General features: G+C 48.3%; 1 protein-coding gene across 4 annotated transcripts in view; it reads left to right on the forward strand.

Annotated features, from left to right (window-relative positions):
• Window positions 1–1,129: 1,129 nt before the first annotated feature.
• The window catches only part of GRHL3 (grainyhead like transcription factor 3), a 44,978-nt gene continuing 27,300 nt past the window's right edge, over window positions 1,130–18,807 (forward strand). For 2 of the 4 annotated variants that reach the window (XM_012439964.3, XM_012439963.3), the window contains exons 1-5: window positions 1,130–1,341; window positions 13,471–13,657; window positions 16,604–16,665; window positions 18,120–18,465; window positions 18,715–18,788. In XM_012439964.3, coding sequence (XP_012295387.2) covers window positions 1,325–1,341; window positions 13,471–13,657; window positions 16,604–16,665; window positions 18,120–18,465; window positions 18,715–18,788 — 686 coding nt within the window. In that variant the 5' untranslated portion in view covers window positions 1,130–1,324. Of the gene's footprint in view, window positions 1,521–4,502; window positions 4,953–13,470; window positions 13,658–16,603; window positions 16,666–18,119; window positions 18,466–18,714; window positions 18,789–18,807 lie in introns of those variants that run through there. The other 2 variants (XM_012439965.3, XM_012439962.2) reach the window with 2 other exon arrangements.

Here is an 18,807-nt window from a genome sequence, read left to right on the forward strand (position 1 = left end):
TGCCAAGATCTCTGGCTTAGATTTAATTTCAAACTAATCCTGGAAGAAGCTCTTTAAAAAGCTCTAACATTCTCCTGTTTGTGTCTGTGGATATTCTGGGGTTTACCAAGCTTGTTCTTTATAGAAGACAGCTCACAGCAATTACTCCACAATTACTTCATCTAACAGGCATTGAATTTCTCCCAAGTTCCCAATACAGAATGAAGCACTTGGAGCCTGTGAAATGACCAGCTGGTTGAGGCTTCAGAGGTGGCCGGCTTCAACTTTTCTATCCCTTCTGTGCTGATCAGAGGTATGTGGTTTGCCCACACCCCCTTCACACCCAATAAAAGGCTGTTCTCCTTTACTTCTCTGCCCCGTCACCAACACACACCCCACAGATTGTAAACTCCTCTAGAACTGTGACCCTGTTTTTTTGGCCTCAGTTTCTCCAGAACCCAGAGTAGGGTCTGGCACACAACAGGTGCTCAATGATGTCTACATTGAGGCCACAGACTTTTCAGCTCAAGGGGCAGCCAGATTTGGCGTGAGATGACTGCAGATTGGATCTGGGCTGGGACCTCCCTAGCTGTGCCCTTGGGCAAGGCACTTTACCTCTCTGGCCTCCATTTCCTCCCTCATCTGTAAAATGTGTGTTGAAGAGGAAGGAAAAAGCGATAATAAATCTACCACAGTGGGTTACTGTAAGAACCAAAAGAAGTCACTTGAGTAACTGTAAAATATTATTCTTAAATAAGATATTATCTTAAAGGGGAAACTGAAAAAAAAGGGAACTTACACAAAGATCTACCTGAGAAGAACTGCTCTCTCCTTTGAGAATTCCCTGGTGGTACAGAAGGAGGGGGTAAAGAAATTTGGGGTTGGGGGGATATTTCTGAGTATCTGGGATATTGACTAGAAACAGGAATCAAGTTTCCCTTTAAGCCAAGTTACCTGTTTGTCCCTGTACTTTTCCTCTAGTTATTTTGCTTCTTCACAACATTTTTTTCTCCTTCTCTCCTCCCTCATCTCCACCCCCCACCTCCTCACCAAGGAAGGAATTGGCCAGCTCCACCCAGCCAGTCCCCCTTAGCTCCGCCCTACGCGGCGGGCTAAGAGTTAACAGCTGCACCTGTTGAGGTATACCTGCAGTCGCCGGCACCTGTACCTGTAGCCAATCAGCGCCAGCACTGCTGGGAACCTACCTGTCAGCAAAATCTCGACACCCAAACCTCAACATAAATCAAACACTTCCCTGGGCAGGGAATGTCTGTGTCAGGCAAGAATTAGAGACAAGCGGTCAGCAGAGCCTCAGCGCTGATCGTCGGAGCCTGGGAGCAGGAAGATGTCGAATGAACTTGAGTGAGTAAACATCGGTGGATGCCTGCCGATCTCGGAGCGTGGAGGCTGGATGGGGTTTCCTGGAGGGGGAAGAGCGGGGAGGCCGGCACCAGGATTCACAGAGCAATTTGTAAGGGTAAATGAATGGGCTGACGATCTTACTTTGGCGTGTCAAGGCAAGCCCCAGTCTCAAGCTAGAGGTGAGTGTTTCCCTGGGAAAATAGTTTTTCTCATTCTCTTTGCTGAGCAGTTTCGAGCCAGGCAGGGAAACACAAGACTGAAACTGTGAAGGTTTCTGGCAGCACGTTTTGATACTCTGAAGGGGACTTGGAAATCAGACAACACCCCCAATCCCATCAAGGCTTTCTATCTTCTTGCCAAAAGGAACTTCTTTGAGGTAGTTCTAAGAGCTGTCTTAGGCAGAGAGTTGGGTTTCTCTAAAAGGACTTGTTTGCTGGAACAGTCCCAAGTGGGAAGGTTAGGGTGTGGTGGTTAAGCATGTGCACTCTTTGTAGTGGGCTTGAACTAAGTTCACATCCACGCTCTGTCCCTGAGTGATCTCAGACAAGACAGTCAATTTTTCTGGGCTTCATTTTCCTCATCTGGAAAATGGGTACAAGAATGCTTTGTAGAATTCTTAAAAGAGTTAAGTGTGATAAATGCCGTAAAACGCTGAGCATAAAGCCGCAGTCTGAAGATGTGTTCAATAAAATGTGGTTCATCTGATTCAGAGGCAGTTCTAAGGCTGGGGAAGCCGAGAAGTGGTTTTTGGTAGGTCACCTCTGTTGGCTGGCAGGATGCATGTGCCTTCTTGCTTACATCTGAGATTTAAGATCCCAACTGGCTGATGCTGATCTTCACCATGGGGTCCTGCTTGTGGTCCAGACCTTAGAATAGGTAGGACAAGGCTAGGCTCTGGGCTGCTTTAGGCTGAGTTCAAGGAGCTGGCAGAAGCCAGAACTCTAAACACAGGCTCTTTTTTTTCCTGCCACCCTCAGAGGTGAGTGGGCAGAGGCAAGGATTGTACCATCTTTTTCTAGCTACTCCTCAATGGATTGTTTTAAGAACTTGAAGATCTGTGGGAAGGGCAGTGGTGGGTCCTGATTGCAGGCAGGATTTTATGTTCCAGCTAGCCCTTCAGTTCTTCTGGGCTGGCCAATCATGTTCACAGTACAATCACTGGGGTTAACAGGCACATTTCTTTTGAATGAATTTCCCAGGTTTGACGATGTATTGACAATTTGACCACAACGAAAATAAAAGTAGGAGCATCGGAGCTGACACCTGGGTTCAAGTCTCAGGTCCAGCACTTACAGCTGTGTGATGTTGAGCAAGTCACTTAATCCTCACCTGTGGCCAAGCCAACCGTAGTATCCACCTCATGGGGTTGTTAGGGGATTTGACAATTTTAGAATAGTGATTGCTTTTAAGGCCGGTGGAGAACACGCTAGTAACAACATTGTTACTTCATGTAGAAATAACCAATCAATGAGCATTCCCGAACCTCTTGCTATTTTTCCATACTTTGAACACACAAAAAAATCTTGAGCCGTGTCTCCGTCTCATTTAAAGTTGCTGGCTAAAACTGCGGAGACCGCAGACAAAATCTATCCATTGCTGCACGTTAGGGGGTATGCGTTCTGAAGCTGGGTTACTTAACAGAAAGATTTCCTGCTTTTCTCCTCCCTAATGATTTGGATTTGAAGTCAGATCCGCTGACAGTTGAGGCTTCTCAGTTTGGGGTGCGGTGAGGGTAGCCAGTTGCCTGCTGAGAAATTGCAGGCAGACTCCAAGCCACCATTTGAGATTATAATGGCAGAGCCTGGGGGCTCAGCTGCCCCTACTGATAAAGGGAGGATACCCAGTGCTTGGCTTGCAAGTTCTGAGCTGCAGTGGCTGCTGTGGCCTCCTGTTTCCCCCACCCCGGAGCGCCGGCCGTCCCCGGATCCTCCAGTTAAGAGGACTCTCCAGAAAGTGCCAAGTTAAGAGGACTGGCCATAGCTTACAGCCTGGGGCCTCATGGAATGGCCAACTCTGGCCAGGCCTTGATATAGTGGGAAAAGTGGGACTTAACTGTGACTCTAAATTCTGCCACTTACCAACAGCAGGATCCTGGCGAATTTGTTTGTTCTCCCTGACCCTCAGTCTGCTGATCTGTCTGTAACACCTACCTGGCAGGAACAACTGTGAGCTCCCAAATGTGAAACAGGAGCTCCATCCGCGCCAGCCCGGTGGCCAGGCCCCGGGTGTAAGGCGGCACTTCGAAGGCTGGTCCCTGAGAAGCACGGAGGCCCGGGCGGTGTAGTTAGAAACCAGCTGGAGGTGGCTGGCGGGTGCTGAGCGCCAGGCCTTTCATGTGGTCGCAGCGATCTGGGTGCCTGGAGCCCACAGCCCCGGACGGCCCAGGGCTACCGCAGGGCGCAAGGGATCCTGGGCAGCGGCCGGGGGCGCCGGAAGTCGCTGTCGACCGCCCGGGTCTCGCGGGAAAACGGCCGGCGCCCGCGAGCTGCCCGCCGTCGGGTTTTCCTGAAGGTGTCGCGGGGCCCCTGGGGATTTGGAGCCACTGGGGACCTCGCCGGTGACCTCCTGTTTCCCCCCCGGATCGCCGGTCGTTCCCGGACCCTCCAGGCAGGCCCTGTTGACAGCTCAGGAAAAGAGGGTTTCTCCACGAAGGGGCTTGGCACACAGTAGGTCTAAGGCGCCGAGACAGGAGCGCCCCACGCGGCCTCGCTCAGTGGGCTCTGGGCCCCGCCGCAGCCGCCTGGAGTCTACCCCCAGCCTCTCAGAGACGCGGCTGGGCTAGGGGGTGGGGAGGAGAACCGTCGCAGTCCTGACCGCGGCCGCCGCCGGTCTATCTGATCTCCAGGAGCGCCGGCTCCAGACTGCCTGGAGCGCTGAAAGAGTTAACCAGGAACGCCTCCCCGCTGCGGTTTTGTGGTCGAAACCATGATTGCCAGGAGCAAATTTTTGTCGTGCACTAAGTGTGTTATTAAAAGTGGGAGCTACGCTGCTGCTGAATGAAAAGTTAAAAGGCCTCATTGAGTTCGGGCCGTAAAACCGGCGGACTGGGCCAAGAGGCCGAGAGCCAACCCTAACGGCGGCGGCCCGGGATGCGCGGGGCTCCTGCGGCTCCACAAGCTGCTGGGAGCGGACAGACACCCGGGCTCAGGCCAGGGTCAGGCTGCGCGGTGTCCGCAGCGAATGGCCGCAGCCAGGCTGTCGGCAAGAACTCCCACTGAACTACTGGAGGAGGGTTTCAGGGCTGAAACCCAAATGGGCTCGGCCGGTTTTCTCTTCTGTTAGAACAAAAATGACAGCCAACATTTATGGAGCTCCGACTCCGCATCTGACATTGTGTCGAGTGCTTGATAAATACACGATCTCCTTCATCCCTCCCAACAAACTAATGAGGGATGGGAGTGTAAATGCAGTTTTGCCGAAGAGAGGACCCAGACTTGGTTCAGTCTTGCCCAAGCTCTCACTTGGGATCTTAACCGGGTCTTAGCCCTGGGCCACTCTGCTAACTCTGTGCTTAGACTCTGAAAAGAAGATAAAGGAAATCTGCCAAACTGTTGAGAGTGGTTATTTCTGAGCGGAAGAATGTGGATGAATTCTAGTCTTCCTATTTTTCTGTAGGTTCCACATTGTATTTATTGTATTTTACAAACCTTTGTTACTTTTGCAATCGTTAGGGGGAAGAGAGGGAGTCATTATTTTTGAAAGAGAACACCTACAACAGTGTTCTCAAACTGTGCTCCCTGGACCAGCATCATCATCATTTGGGAACTAGTTAAAAATGCAAACTCAGCCCCGTCCTAGACCTACTGAATCAGAAACTGGGGGGGTAGGGCTCAGCGTTAAAGTGTTTTCACAGGCCTTTCAGGTGATTTTGATGCATGTCCAAATTGTAATACTGTTGCCTAGAAGACCAGGCAGAGGACTGGGAAAGCTGGAAGTTCCCAAATCCACTACTGACCTGCAGTGTAGTTGCTGAGTCAGCAGGCTATGCTTAGTTCCAAGATCACACCTGTGTTTAAAAGCCCAGCTCTGCCACCTATAGATTGGGTGACTTGGATGAGCTCCTTAACCTGTTAGTTTCCGCGCATATAAAATGATGATAAAAATACCCACCTCACAAGGCATGTATGAGAATGAAAAGGCACAAGGCCTGACTGTATTAAATAATTTAGTTCCTTTCCCTTCTCTTGCCTTCCCTCCCCTCTCTGGAACTCAGCTTTCCCATCTAAAATGCAGCAAATAATCCTGGCTGGTTGCTTCCCTCTCTTGATTCCTTTGCCTCCTAAAAACGTTGGAACAACTGACCTGGTCAAAGCCTGGAAGGGAAATTATCTCACCGATATTTGCTGTTATTTTGCTAGGCTTTTCCAGGAGGTCAGAAAGAATTGGGGACTTTCAAGGGGAGGGACAGAAAGGGGCCAGAACAGTGTAGCCACATGAACAGCAGTGGCCTTCACCTTTTTGTCCCCAGCACCCAGTATGTGGCCATTTATAGAGTAATCCTCAGTGAATGTTGAGTGAATCAGTGAGTGAATGAATGAAGGGTTGTGGCACCCTGGGTTTAGAGGAGGATTTCAACTTCTTTCACACCTCAGTTGAACAATAGATGGGGGGAAAAAAAGGAATATTGGACAAGACACCAAGAGGAGAATATAGCATGAAAGAAAAATTGCCATACAGGGAAGAATTTTTAAATGGGGAGAAAGTGAGTTTCTGCTATAAACAGGAAGGGGCACTTAGACAATTTACATGCAACTAAAAGTGTTTGCTGGAGCCTGACCACCGTCAACTTGCCCACCTAGGTCCTGACGACGAAGCTGGTAATGTGTGTTCCTCTTAAGTGGAAATCTCCAAGCATCAGGTCTGATTCTGCCAGCTAGGAACAGATACCCAATTCATAGGCCGGAGAAAGTGAGGCTGTGAATTGTACAGTTTGCTGGGGACTACCCCACAAAGTGAGTATTAGTAATCATCATCATCATCATTTTCGTGTGCTGGCACCATGCTGATTGCTCTACCTGCATTGTCTCATTGCATCTTCCAACAGTAATACTTCACAAAGTTGTAAAAAATAAGACAATGACTAGAAGTTAGCCAGCACCTGGTACTTGGTAATCCCTCAATGAACAGTAGCTCTTCTAATAATTCTGTGAGGTTAGCATTCTTATCGCCTCACATTTTACAGGTAAGAAAACAGAGGCACAGAGATGTCAGCTTGCTTGCCTAAAGTCACACAGTAAGTAGCAGAGCTGGAGCTGGAACCTAGGTGTGCAAAGCGCTGGGCCCACTCCCATAATGATGAGTTAATTCTGCTTCATTCAAACTGGAGTCATTACAGAGCCATGCCCTACACTCTGCCATTTCCCCACTGAGGCCCCCAAAGGAGCCCCCAGCCCATGTGACAAGGCACATTTCACAATCTGCACACCCAGAAAACCAGATGGGCCACTGGCAGGCACAAGAACCCTAGGGCGACCCTGTCATGCCCAGAGAACATCATGTGTGGGGCTGACTGAAAAATGATTCCTCTGTGAGCACTTGTGTCAGGGCCTCCCTGTGGGTGATTAGAGAGTGATTGATCACCGTTAATGAGGCTGGGTGGCTCATGGCAGGATTTAGCAAGTTGTTGACTGGGAGTATCTGGGTGTCAACATCCAGCTCAGGTGGCCCCTGGAACACTCTTCCTCCTCTGGCTAAAGGGAAGTGGGGTCTAGCCTGCTGGATCTGTCCTGTGCCACACGCCTCCTTTGGTGGAGCTTGAGACCACCCCCTTTGATGTTGAGTTTTCTTCCAACCTTCTGGAAAATTGAGTGAGTGCTTTCCTTTCCATTGCTTAAGTACTGAGACCTATCCTGCTGTATGCTGCCTGTCCTTAGGCAGGTTCCTCTCTGGAACCAGATTTTGAAGGTCTCTGCATCCTAAATTGCTAGAATTCTATCAGAAGGAAATGATACCAGAAGTTCTCAACTAATGGCTGAGACAGCATTTGCTTGGTCTTATTGGGGGTTTTAAGTAGCTCAGCCAGAAAGCAGTTGACATTTAGAGTCAGAAGGGACTTGTTCAGATGAAACCCCACTTTACCACTCTAGACTTTCACCGTCCTGGTGCCAAGAATGAGGCATGTTGGAGCCATGAAGGCTGAGGCTGACTGGGCATGGAGCAGCTGGCACCATACCCCTGCTATGCTGAGGGCCAGTGAACTGAGGAAAGGTCCCCCCTCACCTAGAGCAGTGGCCCTGGCAATTTGCACCTCCCCACAAACTGGACAGGAGGCCTCAGGAAGGGAGGCCTATCGGGTAGACCCCTGAGCTCCTCTCTTGATCTTGTTGCCAACTCTCTCCCAAATGGAGGAGAAGCCAGATGGGGAGACTCTTAGGAGGCAGCTCCCTGAAGGTTCTGGATGCTGGGAGCCAGAGACCTCAGTTCTAGGCCGGATGCCTTGAGGTAGCAGCTGGGTGGCCTCAGGCAAGCCAGTGGCCCTCTCCATTTCTCAGTTTTTCCTCAAATGAGGACAGTCATACCTTCCCTCCCTACCTGACAGGGGCGTTGCAGGATCAGAGCTGATGACAGATGTATGAGAAGCACATTGAAAAATATAACACTATGCAAATGTGAGGGATTATCAAATCTTGGACTTGGGTTTCCTCCTTAGTGGGCTGGCCTTCCTTAAAACAAGGTGACATATGCAAAGCACCTGGCTCACACCTTACACACAGTAGGCGGACAAGCTCTGGGAGCTGTCCCAGGCGGATGCCATTGATCTTGTCTTTCCTTTCATCTGGAAGGTCCAAGGTCCTCCCCACTTATCTCCACTCTCTTCCCCTCCACCCCTCTTCTGAACCAACATCCGTCACTCCCTTGGGTTCAAGCAGGTCAGAAGTCCTCTTGTTTCTTTTTCTTCATAGCTCTCTTCACCTATCTAATGTTAGCTGTTTGTTTTTGTGGTCATGTATGTCTTGCTGCCACTAAAACGCAACCTCTGTATCAGCAGAGACAACCTCGTTGTCTTAGTCTCCCAGGACAGGCTCTGGCACATAGTAGTTACTTGATAAATATTTGTTAAAACGAGGGATGGATGGTTACATGGATCAATGCCACCCAGGTTTATTGCTTTTTTAATCTCTCCTACATCCCTTCTTGGAAAGTAGTGTTTTTTTTCCTTCTTGGAAAAGTCCTAGCCACGGAGTTCCCAGGCCAGACCCTAGAAGTCCTGGCTTCATTCAGCCAGTCCCCTGCAACAGGTCACCTAACATCTCTGTTGTACATTTTCTGGTCTGTAAAGTAGGGATAATAACACATCATGTATGTTGGGAGGCTCTATGAGGTAATGAAAGTCAAGCAAGGTGTTATTACACTATCTCTTTTGTTTCTTTTGAACAGAACCTCATTCACAGACAGGAGGCTTGTGGGGGGATAATTTAAGAAGCTCAGGCAGTCTCCCCTTTATTCCCACTCGAGGGTTCTGGGATGATGATGGTAATGATGGCTATTATTAACTGAGCAATTATTCTCTGGCAGGCACTAGGCTAAACACATTTCTTACCTTAATGGACTTAATTCTCCTAACAACCCATGAGATGAACCCTACTCTAAAGTAGCTACCCCTAGTGACCCTCCATTATCTTACTATTAATTTTCTTCATAGCACTTATTACTAACTAAAATTAACTAATTTACCTACTTGTTTATGGTCTGTCTCCCCCAATTAGATTGTAAGTTCCATGGGAGCAGAGCCTTACCTGTCTTGTTTTAGTTGATTCCCAGGGCCCAGAAGAGTCCCTGACTGGCACACTGGCATATAGAAGACACTCAGGAGACCCATTTAACAGATGAGCAAATAGAAGGGCTAAGTGCCTTACCCAAGGACATGTAGTTAACAAACCCATACACTGTGACCCTGGTGCTGCCCCCTCCTACAGTGCTACAGGTTCTAGTGTGCTGTGTCTGCTAGAGATCTGATGTCAGGTTGTCCAGAGCCAGGTCTTCTCCCCTCCTCCCTCATTTCCTTTTCACTTTCTGGTAGTTTAGTTCAGTCTTGGACAGGGACACCAACAGAGAGTTGGTGGAGGCCCTGGGGAAGCTGACCTCATAGGTTGGGAGTCCCCTGGTTTCCCTTCTTTGTCTGGCCCTGTCTCCCATGCATAGGACTCACTCCTTCTTAGAACCCTTTTCACACTGATCCAGTATCAGCTCCTGGGACAATTTTTTTTCTCTCTCTCTCACCTACTAGCTCCTCAATCCTCATTTCTAATCTTTAAGAGAGCAGAGAGCCAAAAGTTCTTGGATTTTAGGATTCAACACACAAGTCAATGCTAACCTTATATATTAAGACTTTCTAAAAGCCAAATGCTTGGTCCCAGAACATTAGGTTGATTGCTGTTATGAACAGGCATGGGACACTGGGACTCCCAGCCCCTGACCGGAAACTCTTCCAGTCATCATCTTGTCTTCCTCTTGCCTTTGGGAAATTCCTTTCTGTTTTGCAGCAGAGAATTAGTTCAATGTATTTTGAGAAGGGAAATTTCCAGAATGGGAAACACATCTAGAAAAGAGACTAGCAGTGAGGTTGAGTACTGTACTGTATAGTCCAACAGCTCCAAGTTCAAGTTGAGCCACCATCACTTACTGGCTAAGTGACCTTGAGCAGGTGATAGCATCTATTTGAGTCTCAATTTCCCCTCCTGTAAAAGGAGACGATCATTCCTGTCTCTCAGGGCTATTGTGTGGAGTAGATGAGATGACACACAAAAATGGATGGCACTATGTTTGCCAGTGGTAAGTGTTTAAAGCACAGAAGCTGTTGTTTATCAAGGAATTAGACTTTGGGATCCCAACAGGATAGACTGGAGACCTCATAGGCCAGAAGAACCACCCAGGTGAACAGCAAACATTGTCTGTTCTTTTGTTTCAGAGTCACTTTATTGTTGCCTTCTAAAATTTATCTTTTTTAAAGGGTAAGGTAACTCCCAGCATCAAAGCTGATAATGGTCATCCCCTAGAGTCGGCAGACTGGGGCTCCAGGCCCAGGCCTGCCACTGACTTGCATAGTAACCATGTCTTCTACCACTCTGCAACCCCTCAATGTCTTACCCCCAAGCTGAACTGGAACACGGTGATGGCTTGTATGAATTCCACATTTATTATGTGCCAGGCACAGTTTTAAGCATTTTTCTTGTGCTGATATATTAATCCTCATGATGCTATGCGGTGGGTGCTTTTATTAGACTTGTTTACAAATGAGGGACAGTGCTAAGCACTGGTGGTCCCCACTGACCCAGGGGGTGGATCCATCAGGCATTTCCCTGCTTTGCACATGCCTGGTTGGTTGAGAGTTTCCATGAGCTCAGGGCTGGGCAGACAGCGATGGTGGCCACTCTGGACCTGCTCTGTAAATTCCTCTAAACCCCAGGCCCAGGAGGCAATGAGGAGGGGCCTCTTCTCGCCTCTCCTTGAGGCCCCTTGATTTATAGCCACAGAAACTCAGGGTGTGCCTCCTGCTCTCCGCACCCCTAGAACAGGAAAGTTTCTGTCATTTCTCTTTCCTGTGTGACAGCTCCACCTCCCTTCCTCTCAGAGCCCAACTCCTCACACCCCAGGGCCCGGTGGGATGGGAGACACTGTCCTGGATGAAGCCCCTGGGAGAGCTGCCGCCTCCTGTGTGCCTAGGTATGGCCTGGCCTGCTGTGCCCACTGGAGTGTGAGGATATGGGCCCAAGTGACCAGGTAGTGGGAAGGTACTTCCCGCACATGTTTGCAGGGGTCTCTGCCCACCCACTAGTCTGCCACCGTGCTGCAGTTTTACCACAAACACAGTTTTCTGCTGTGATAAAGATTGCACTCCTGCAGCAATGGAAAAGCAGTGTGGCTGAGTGGCAAGTGTGTGCCTTTGTGCTCAATAAGGCTCAGCTGAAATACCAGTTGTCTCGTGAACCAGCTGGATGACCCTGGATATTTTCTTGTTCTCTCCAAGACTCGGGTTCCTTTATCTTAACAGATGAAGCAAATGATCCTTACCTTGTAGTGTCCTTATAAGAAACAGTGCTAATGAACGGAGAACATTCATATGCATTATAGTAAATGGCAGCTGGCATTGTTCTTAGGTCTCTAACATGGGAGATCCTGCCTGGCTCATGTAGAAAGGGAGGCACTGGGGCCCCAGGAAATCAGTCAGTGCCCACTTCATCTCTGGGGTTCTCTCTTCATAGCCTGGACCACCCCATCTTCATACATTCTTTGCTCTAAATTGAACACAGCCAGAACATTTCTGCTTCTGTGCCTTGTTTGTGATTAAGAGCATGTGCAGTAACCAATGATTCCTCAAAATGTGGTCCCCAGACTGCCAGCATCAGCAGCACCAGCGAAGTTACTAGAAATGCACATTCTCAGCCACCCAGAGCCAAGGAATCACATACTCCAGGGGCGGGGCCCAGCAATCTGTGTGTTTTTAAATTATTTTTTAAATAATTGACACATAATAATTGTACATATTTATAGAATACAGTGTGGGATTTCAATGCGCCTTTACATTGTATAATGACCAAATCAGGATAATTGCCATATTTATCACTTTAAATATTTGTTTGTTTGTTTTTTGAGATGGAGTCTTGCTGTGTCACCAGGCTGGAGTGCAGTTGCATGATCTTTGTTCACTGCAACCTCTGCCTCCTGCGTTCAGGCGATCCTCCTGCCTCAGCCTCCCAAGTAGCTGGGACTACAGGCACGTGCCACCATGCCCAGCTAATTTTTTGTATTTTTAGTAGAGACAGGGTTTCACCATGTTGGCCAAGATGGTCTCGATCTCTTGACCTCATGATCCGCCTGCTTTGGCCTCCCAAATTGCCGGGATTACAGGCGTGAGCCACTGCGCTGGGCCCATTTAAAATATTTATCATTTCTTTGGGATGATAACATAAAAAAATCTACTCTGCTAGCTATCTTGAAGTATACACTACATTGTTCTTTGTTATAGTCACCCTGCCGTGAAAGTGATCTGTATGTTAACAAGCCTTCCAAGTCATTCTCATGCAGCTGAAGTTTGAGAACATTATTCTGTACCATTGCATCACCTTTCAGGAGCTTGAATCCCCTCTTGGCCACTCACTTACTGGGACCTTGGACAATTCTCAACTTATCTGAGCTTTAGTTTCCTCCACTATAAGATAAGAATAATAATAGTATCTGCCTTGCAGGGCTGTTGCAAGTAACATGTAATTTATGAAATGTGCTTAGCTAGTACCTAACTCATGGTCAGTATTCAATAAAGAATAGCTATTATTTTTAACATTCTCATTATTTGCATGTGTTATGTCCCTGCTCCTTCCCCCCATTGCTGAGTAAAATAATCCCCAGTGCTGAGTTTCCCCAACTAAAATGTCTGCCTGCTCCAAAAAGCCTTTCCCGATCTCTTTCCTTTGAGCCCTTGTGCCTTGTCTCTTGACCTATATAATGCCTTGCATTTGTCCAAGTTTCTCAGCACCAGTACCCAGGTCCTGCCTGCTTCTGTGTGCCCTGACGCCTTCAACTCCAATTCCTGGCTTCTGAGCAGCTGCTTGAAACTCTGCAATAAAATTGGTCTGAAATGCCATTTCCCAGGACCAGGTTCTGCCTAAGAGCTTACTCGCCCTGGCTCTCTCTGTCATAGACCATACTTTCTCCCAGACTTGAAATGATCTACAGCCTTCTGTGCCTTTCATAGTCTTGAGGACAATTTCTTCAGTAGAACTCATGATGGGTTATCTGGAAATTTTATCCTTATCCCATTGCAGCTTGTCAGTGGCATTTCCCATTCATGGCACGAATTCTCTTTGAATAAGAGAAAGTATACTCAAAAAAATACTCTGAAAGTATTTTATTGAATCCACTCTGCAGTCTTGAAGATCAGGATGATGACCCTCATGCTGTAGATGAGGGAACTAAGGCCTAGGTCAACAGTGCCTACATGGCAACATTTGGAATTGATCTAGCTCCAGAGTTTGTGTCCATTCTGCTGCCCCACACTGCCTAATGGTGGCAGAAGAGGCAGTTTCACGTTTTCAAAGCGAATAACTGAATTCCTGGGCATTGGCCCGTGGCTGCCCATTCATGGACCTTCCTCTGGGATAGCCTAAATTTGACCCTCTTATTTGCATTCAGTTTTAGGTCTGTGCGGCTGCTAAAGAACGACCCAGTCAACTTGCAGAAGTTCTCTTACACTAGTGAGGATGAGGCCTGGAAGACATACCTAGAAAACCCCTTGACAGCTGCCACGAAGGCCATGATGAGAGTCAATGGAGACGACGACAGCGTTGCGGCCTTGAGCTTCCTATATGATTACTATATGGTATGCCCGCCCCCTCTGGGGATGACCCTTCTAACTGAATGGGTGTCTTCACTTTCAGGCCTCATGGCTCAGCAGGCCACCATGACCACCCCAGCCCCTCATCTCTGGGCCTTTGCACATGCTGTTCCCTCTGCCTGGCACCCTCCCTTTCCATGGCTAAGCCCTACTCTGAGCTTTGGGTCTAAGCTTAAATGTTACTTCATTCACTCACTGGAGGGGAGGCCTCCTTACCTGGGTGCCCTCAGAAACCACCATCATTTTCCTTGATGCTATCAAGGATGCTTAGAAGCTTGCTGTTTACGCATTTATTTTTTCCCATCTTCCCCACGAGACTGAGCTACTGGAGGATCATTACCGAGTCCTCAGCATACCATACAGCCTGCCGCATAGTAGATGACACATGCGGATCGAGTGGATGGTGCCTGACCCACCCCTTGCCTGGTCTAAGCATGTTCCAAGACAGCAACGCTCTCATACTCCTCCATCTTCTTTCTGGCTCTGTCCCTCGGCTCTTACGTTTCCCTGTCATCCCCACGCACCTGGTCCAGCCCCACCACCTGGAGGGTACCATCTGCTCTTTAACCCATTCCCTTCCTTTGGGTTCCTGCCCAAGGCCCACCTTCTCTTAGAAGCCATCTGCCACCTTATCTCTCCTCTCCTGTCCTTCCTACTCCAGCTGCCATTACGTCTTTTACTGTTCTCTAACTACTTCCAGGACCTTGGCCTTTACTCTGGGAGACTGTTGACTCCTGAGAACAGGAATTAGGCTTCCCATATCTGATAAGTAGAGGTTGGACCAGTCAGGAATCACGGGGGTATAACGCATGACACAGCCCCCTTCCCACCCCTGGTGCCTGCGCCAGACATTGCTAATGGATTGCAGCCTGCATTCTCATGAAGGGCACAGGAGGGTGCAGAATCTTTGTCAATGTAGTAGTCCAGGCAGGCCCTACCCATCCGTCTGGATTGTCACAAGATAGCAAACTGACTTGCTGTCCCTGGGCTGGGCAACTGCTCCAAGAAACTGTCCTAGATTGGGGGATGAGGGCACACAACTAGCCAATTGTTGAGATAACTGGCTCTGAACTTGAAGATTTAAAGCCGCCTTTTACATAGGACCTCAAACTTACTAGCTTTGGTTCTCCTTCTGGAGTGGTCTGGTTGCCCTGCCCTCCCTCCTCCCCAGAAGACGGGTAGCATCCAAAGAGTGTTCAGCCCAGGTCGATGGAAGAGGCATTTGAATGGCTGCCTCGGCTTGGGGCCATGGTAGGAGCCAGAATTCTAGGTCTAGGTTTCAAACTCCAGCTTGGGATTTATAGGTTGAGAATGGACCATAAAATACAATCCAACACCATGTTCCCTTGACGAGAAGCCATTCCAGAGCCAGGATGGTAGAAGAGAGGCTCTGAAGGTGACACCGATAATACTGGTTTTAGCAAAGTACAGTGTCTTGATGAGATACACCTGCCCTGGCCTCCCCATCCCAGAGCACTCTGGATTCAGAGCAGCCCCCTGGACGGTGAGGACATGGGCTGATGGTGCAGAAGGAGCACTAAGTCGGGAGTTTGAGACCTAGTCCTGCCACAAATGTGGCTTTGGGTAATATAGTGCTAAAGGCAACCACTTACAATTTCTTACTGAATGTCCACCACTGCGTCAGGCACCTTCCTTCATACTCTCATGGGGTGTGATTAGGAGCCCAGGCTTTGGAGGCTGTGCTGAGTTGGGGTCCTGGTTCTAGCTGTATCAACCTTAGAAACAAATGAATTAGAATGTTCTAAGATATAACAATATTATAATTATACTTGTGAAAGGTCAGATTTATATAGTGCTCTCCATGTGCTAGGTGCTGTTCTGAGTACTCAAAATGATCCCTGAGGTTGGTGTTATATTATGATCTCTATACAGATGAGGATATGAAGAATGGAGAGGTTAAGGGACTTGTGTAGGGTCGCACAGCTAGTATGTGGTAGGCCTGGGAACTGAACCCAAGAAATCTGGATTCAGAATCCATGCTTCTAAGTACTAAGATGATAGAGTCTCTCTGAGCCCCTGTTTTCTCATCCATAGAGTGATGATGATATTAGTAACCATCTCAGAGTGGTTGTGAGGGTTAAATTAGAGACTAGAAGGCACTTAGTATAAGGCTTAGTCCATAAGAAGTACTCTGTTAAAAAAGTGATTATTTTTTATAAGCAAATATTCATAATCCCCTTTAAGTAGGTATTATAACCACTCACTTGACATATGAAGAAACTGAGTCTCAGAGAGGTGTAGTCCTTTATCCAAAGTCACAGTGCACTTTCAAGTGGCATTTCTAGGACTTACACCAGGCCTGCCTGACTACAAATCTCATGCCCCTTAACTACTAAGCTTGAGGTTCTTCTTCCCACTCCCTGACTTGGGGCTCAGAGTAAACATGGCTAGAGCTCCAGCCAGTGGAAAGGACTGGAGGCTTTTCTAGTGACCAAGTGTATTAGTCTGTTCTCACGTGGCTAATAAAGACAATACCCAGGACTGGATAATTTATAAAGGAAAGAGGTTTAATTGACTCACAGTTCAGCATGGCTGGGGAGGCCTCAGGAAACTTATAATCATGGCGGAAGGGGAAGCGAACATGCCCTTCTTCACATGGCAGCAGCAGCAAGGAGAAGTGCCAAGCAAAAGGGGGAAAGCCCCCTTATAAAATCATCAGACATTATGAGAACTCACTCACTATCAGGAGAACAGCAGCAAGGGAGTAAGTGCCCCATGATTCAATTACTTCCCACTCCCACGTGATTATGGGAACAACAGTTCACGATGAGATTTGGGTGGGGACACAGCCAAGCCATATCACCAAGTTTACTCCCCTGCCTGGCCAAAGCTGCAGGAGGGGGTTGAGGCTCCTACTAGCAAAACCTTAGCCAACAGCTATGCATAAATCCTTCCTTTCTCTCCTTTCAGGGTCCCAAGGAGAAGCGGATATTGTCCTCCAGCACTGGGGGCAGGAATGACCAAGGAAAGAGGTGAGGCTTGCCAACACCCTCTGCCTCTTTGCCCTTCCCCACCTCCACCTGGGGCCTCTTCCACACAGGCTTGACTTATCCATTAGGCACAGGAGGCCTGGTGCTGAGGGCCCACAACACATTTTGGGGTCCATGATAGTGTTTCAATTTCTTTTAGAATTCAAAGGAAAAAAAAAATCAATATAATTTAACTTGGATTATATTTGTCTTTGTACCAATGCACTTATTAAAGGTATTTTAAAATATTTTGGAAGGGGCCAGTGAAGGCTGAAGAGCCTAGGGCTCTTGAAAGTACTAATGAAACTCTGTTTGAAAACACACAAACACATGCACACACAGACACACACACACAAACATATCCCAGATGCCTGTAGGCCATGTGGGCTGGAGTTTACTGAAAACAAACTTCAAAGCCATAGTAATAGAGAAGCCCTGGAGGTAGCTTTTCTTTCCTCTTCCAAAACCCTCTCCCCTGCAGCCCCACAGCCTCTTGGGGAGGGAGGCCTGGGTGGAGGAGGGACATCTGGGTTCCTATACTTCCTCTGGCCTGCTGGGCCTCTGCCTGGCATTAACACCCCATGGCATTGGCGTTCCTTTCCTTTGGAAAGCTGCCCAGGCCATGCTCACTGCTAGATGGGCACCGGGAAGACCTTGCCCCTCTTTCTCCACTTTCTCCTTCCTGGCCAATCAGGTGACTTCTCACAAATGACCCTGTAGGGCCTCTGCTGGGAAGCCTGGAAAATCCAAACAGGCATTGCAGCTCTTCTAGTCACACAGCCTGGGCCTGCGGCTGGCTCAGGGCCCATCCCCTCCACTGCCAGGAACAGTGGGTTTGGGTACATGGGGACATTTCTCAAAACTAATTTTAAAAAATGTCATTAATCTTCTGATTACAAAAGCACCACCAGTTTCTTGCAAAAGTTCCAATTCTACAGAAATGTATAAAGTAAAAAGATTTCCTGGAATCCAGCACCCTTCTCTCCCCCCTTAACAGTTTGGGGTACATCCTTCCAGACCTTTTTCTAAACGTGTTAACTGTACTCACAGATACACATTTGTCCCACCCTCCCTACCTTGTACACACTTCCCCGGGGTTGACTCAATACAGTTGTTTTGAAGTAGGGACATTTTGGCACAGGGACATTTGACTTTGGCTAATAAATAAATGATTAAACTTTCAGGTTTTTTTTTTTTTTTAATTAACAAATACTGTAATGGATAAAACTGATGTTGCTCCCTTAACCCTCAGCCTGTACTTGGTTCCATTCTCAACACCTCCCTGCTCAACCCTATGGCCAAGTGGGCTGCCACAGTGTCTTGTTTCATGCCTGTTGGGTGGGCCTAAACATGACACTGGATCTAAGACCAGCATGTCAGTTGTCTTTCACTCTAGCCAAGGACCCCCCCACTGCCCCCAGAGAGAAGTATACTCAGCCCCTTTTCTTTCTCCCCAGGTACTATCATGGCATGGAATATGAGACGGACCTCACCCCCCTTGAAAGCCCCACACATCTCATGAAATTCCTGACAGAGAATGTGTCTGGAACCCCAGAGTACCCAGATTTGCTCAAGAAGAATAACCTGATGAGCTTGGAGGGGGCCTTGCCCACCTCTGGCAAGGCAGCACCGCTCCCTGCAGGCCCCAGCAAGCTGGAGGCCAGCTCTGTGGACAGCTACCTGTTGCCCACCAGTGATATGTATGATAATGGCTCCCTCAACTCCTTGTTTGAGAGCATTCATGGGGTGCCACCCACCCAGCGCTGGCAGCCAGACAGCACCTTCAAAGATGACCCACAGGAGGTGAGGGTCGACCCCCATTCCCCCATAGCATAGATATGTGTGTGCATGTACAGAAGGAGAGAAGATAGTGAACAGGTCAGAGCTTTGGAATCCATGGGGGAAAGAGTCCTAGAGTTGAGACAGGGTTGCCATGTACCGTTTTCCAAGTTGTATACTGTACAACCTGCATAGCTGTATGCACAACCTTGGGCTGAGGCTCCCCAGAGTGAATGTGACCATTTATTCTCTTGGGACTGTGTTTCTCTGCAGTCGATGCTCTTCCCAGATATCCTGAAAACATCCCCGGAACCCCCATGTCCAGAGGACTACTCCAGCCTCAAAAGGTAACTTGGTCTCCCTGGA

Source organism: Aotus nancymaae, unplaced genomic scaffold, assembly GCF_030222135.1.
Source record: "Aotus nancymaae isolate 86718 unplaced genomic scaffold, 86718_ANA_hifiasm-v0.15.2.pri h1tg000053l, whole genome shotgun sequence".
Classification (NCBI taxonomy): Eukaryota; Metazoa; Chordata; class Mammalia; order Primates; family Aotidae; genus Aotus; species Aotus nancymaae.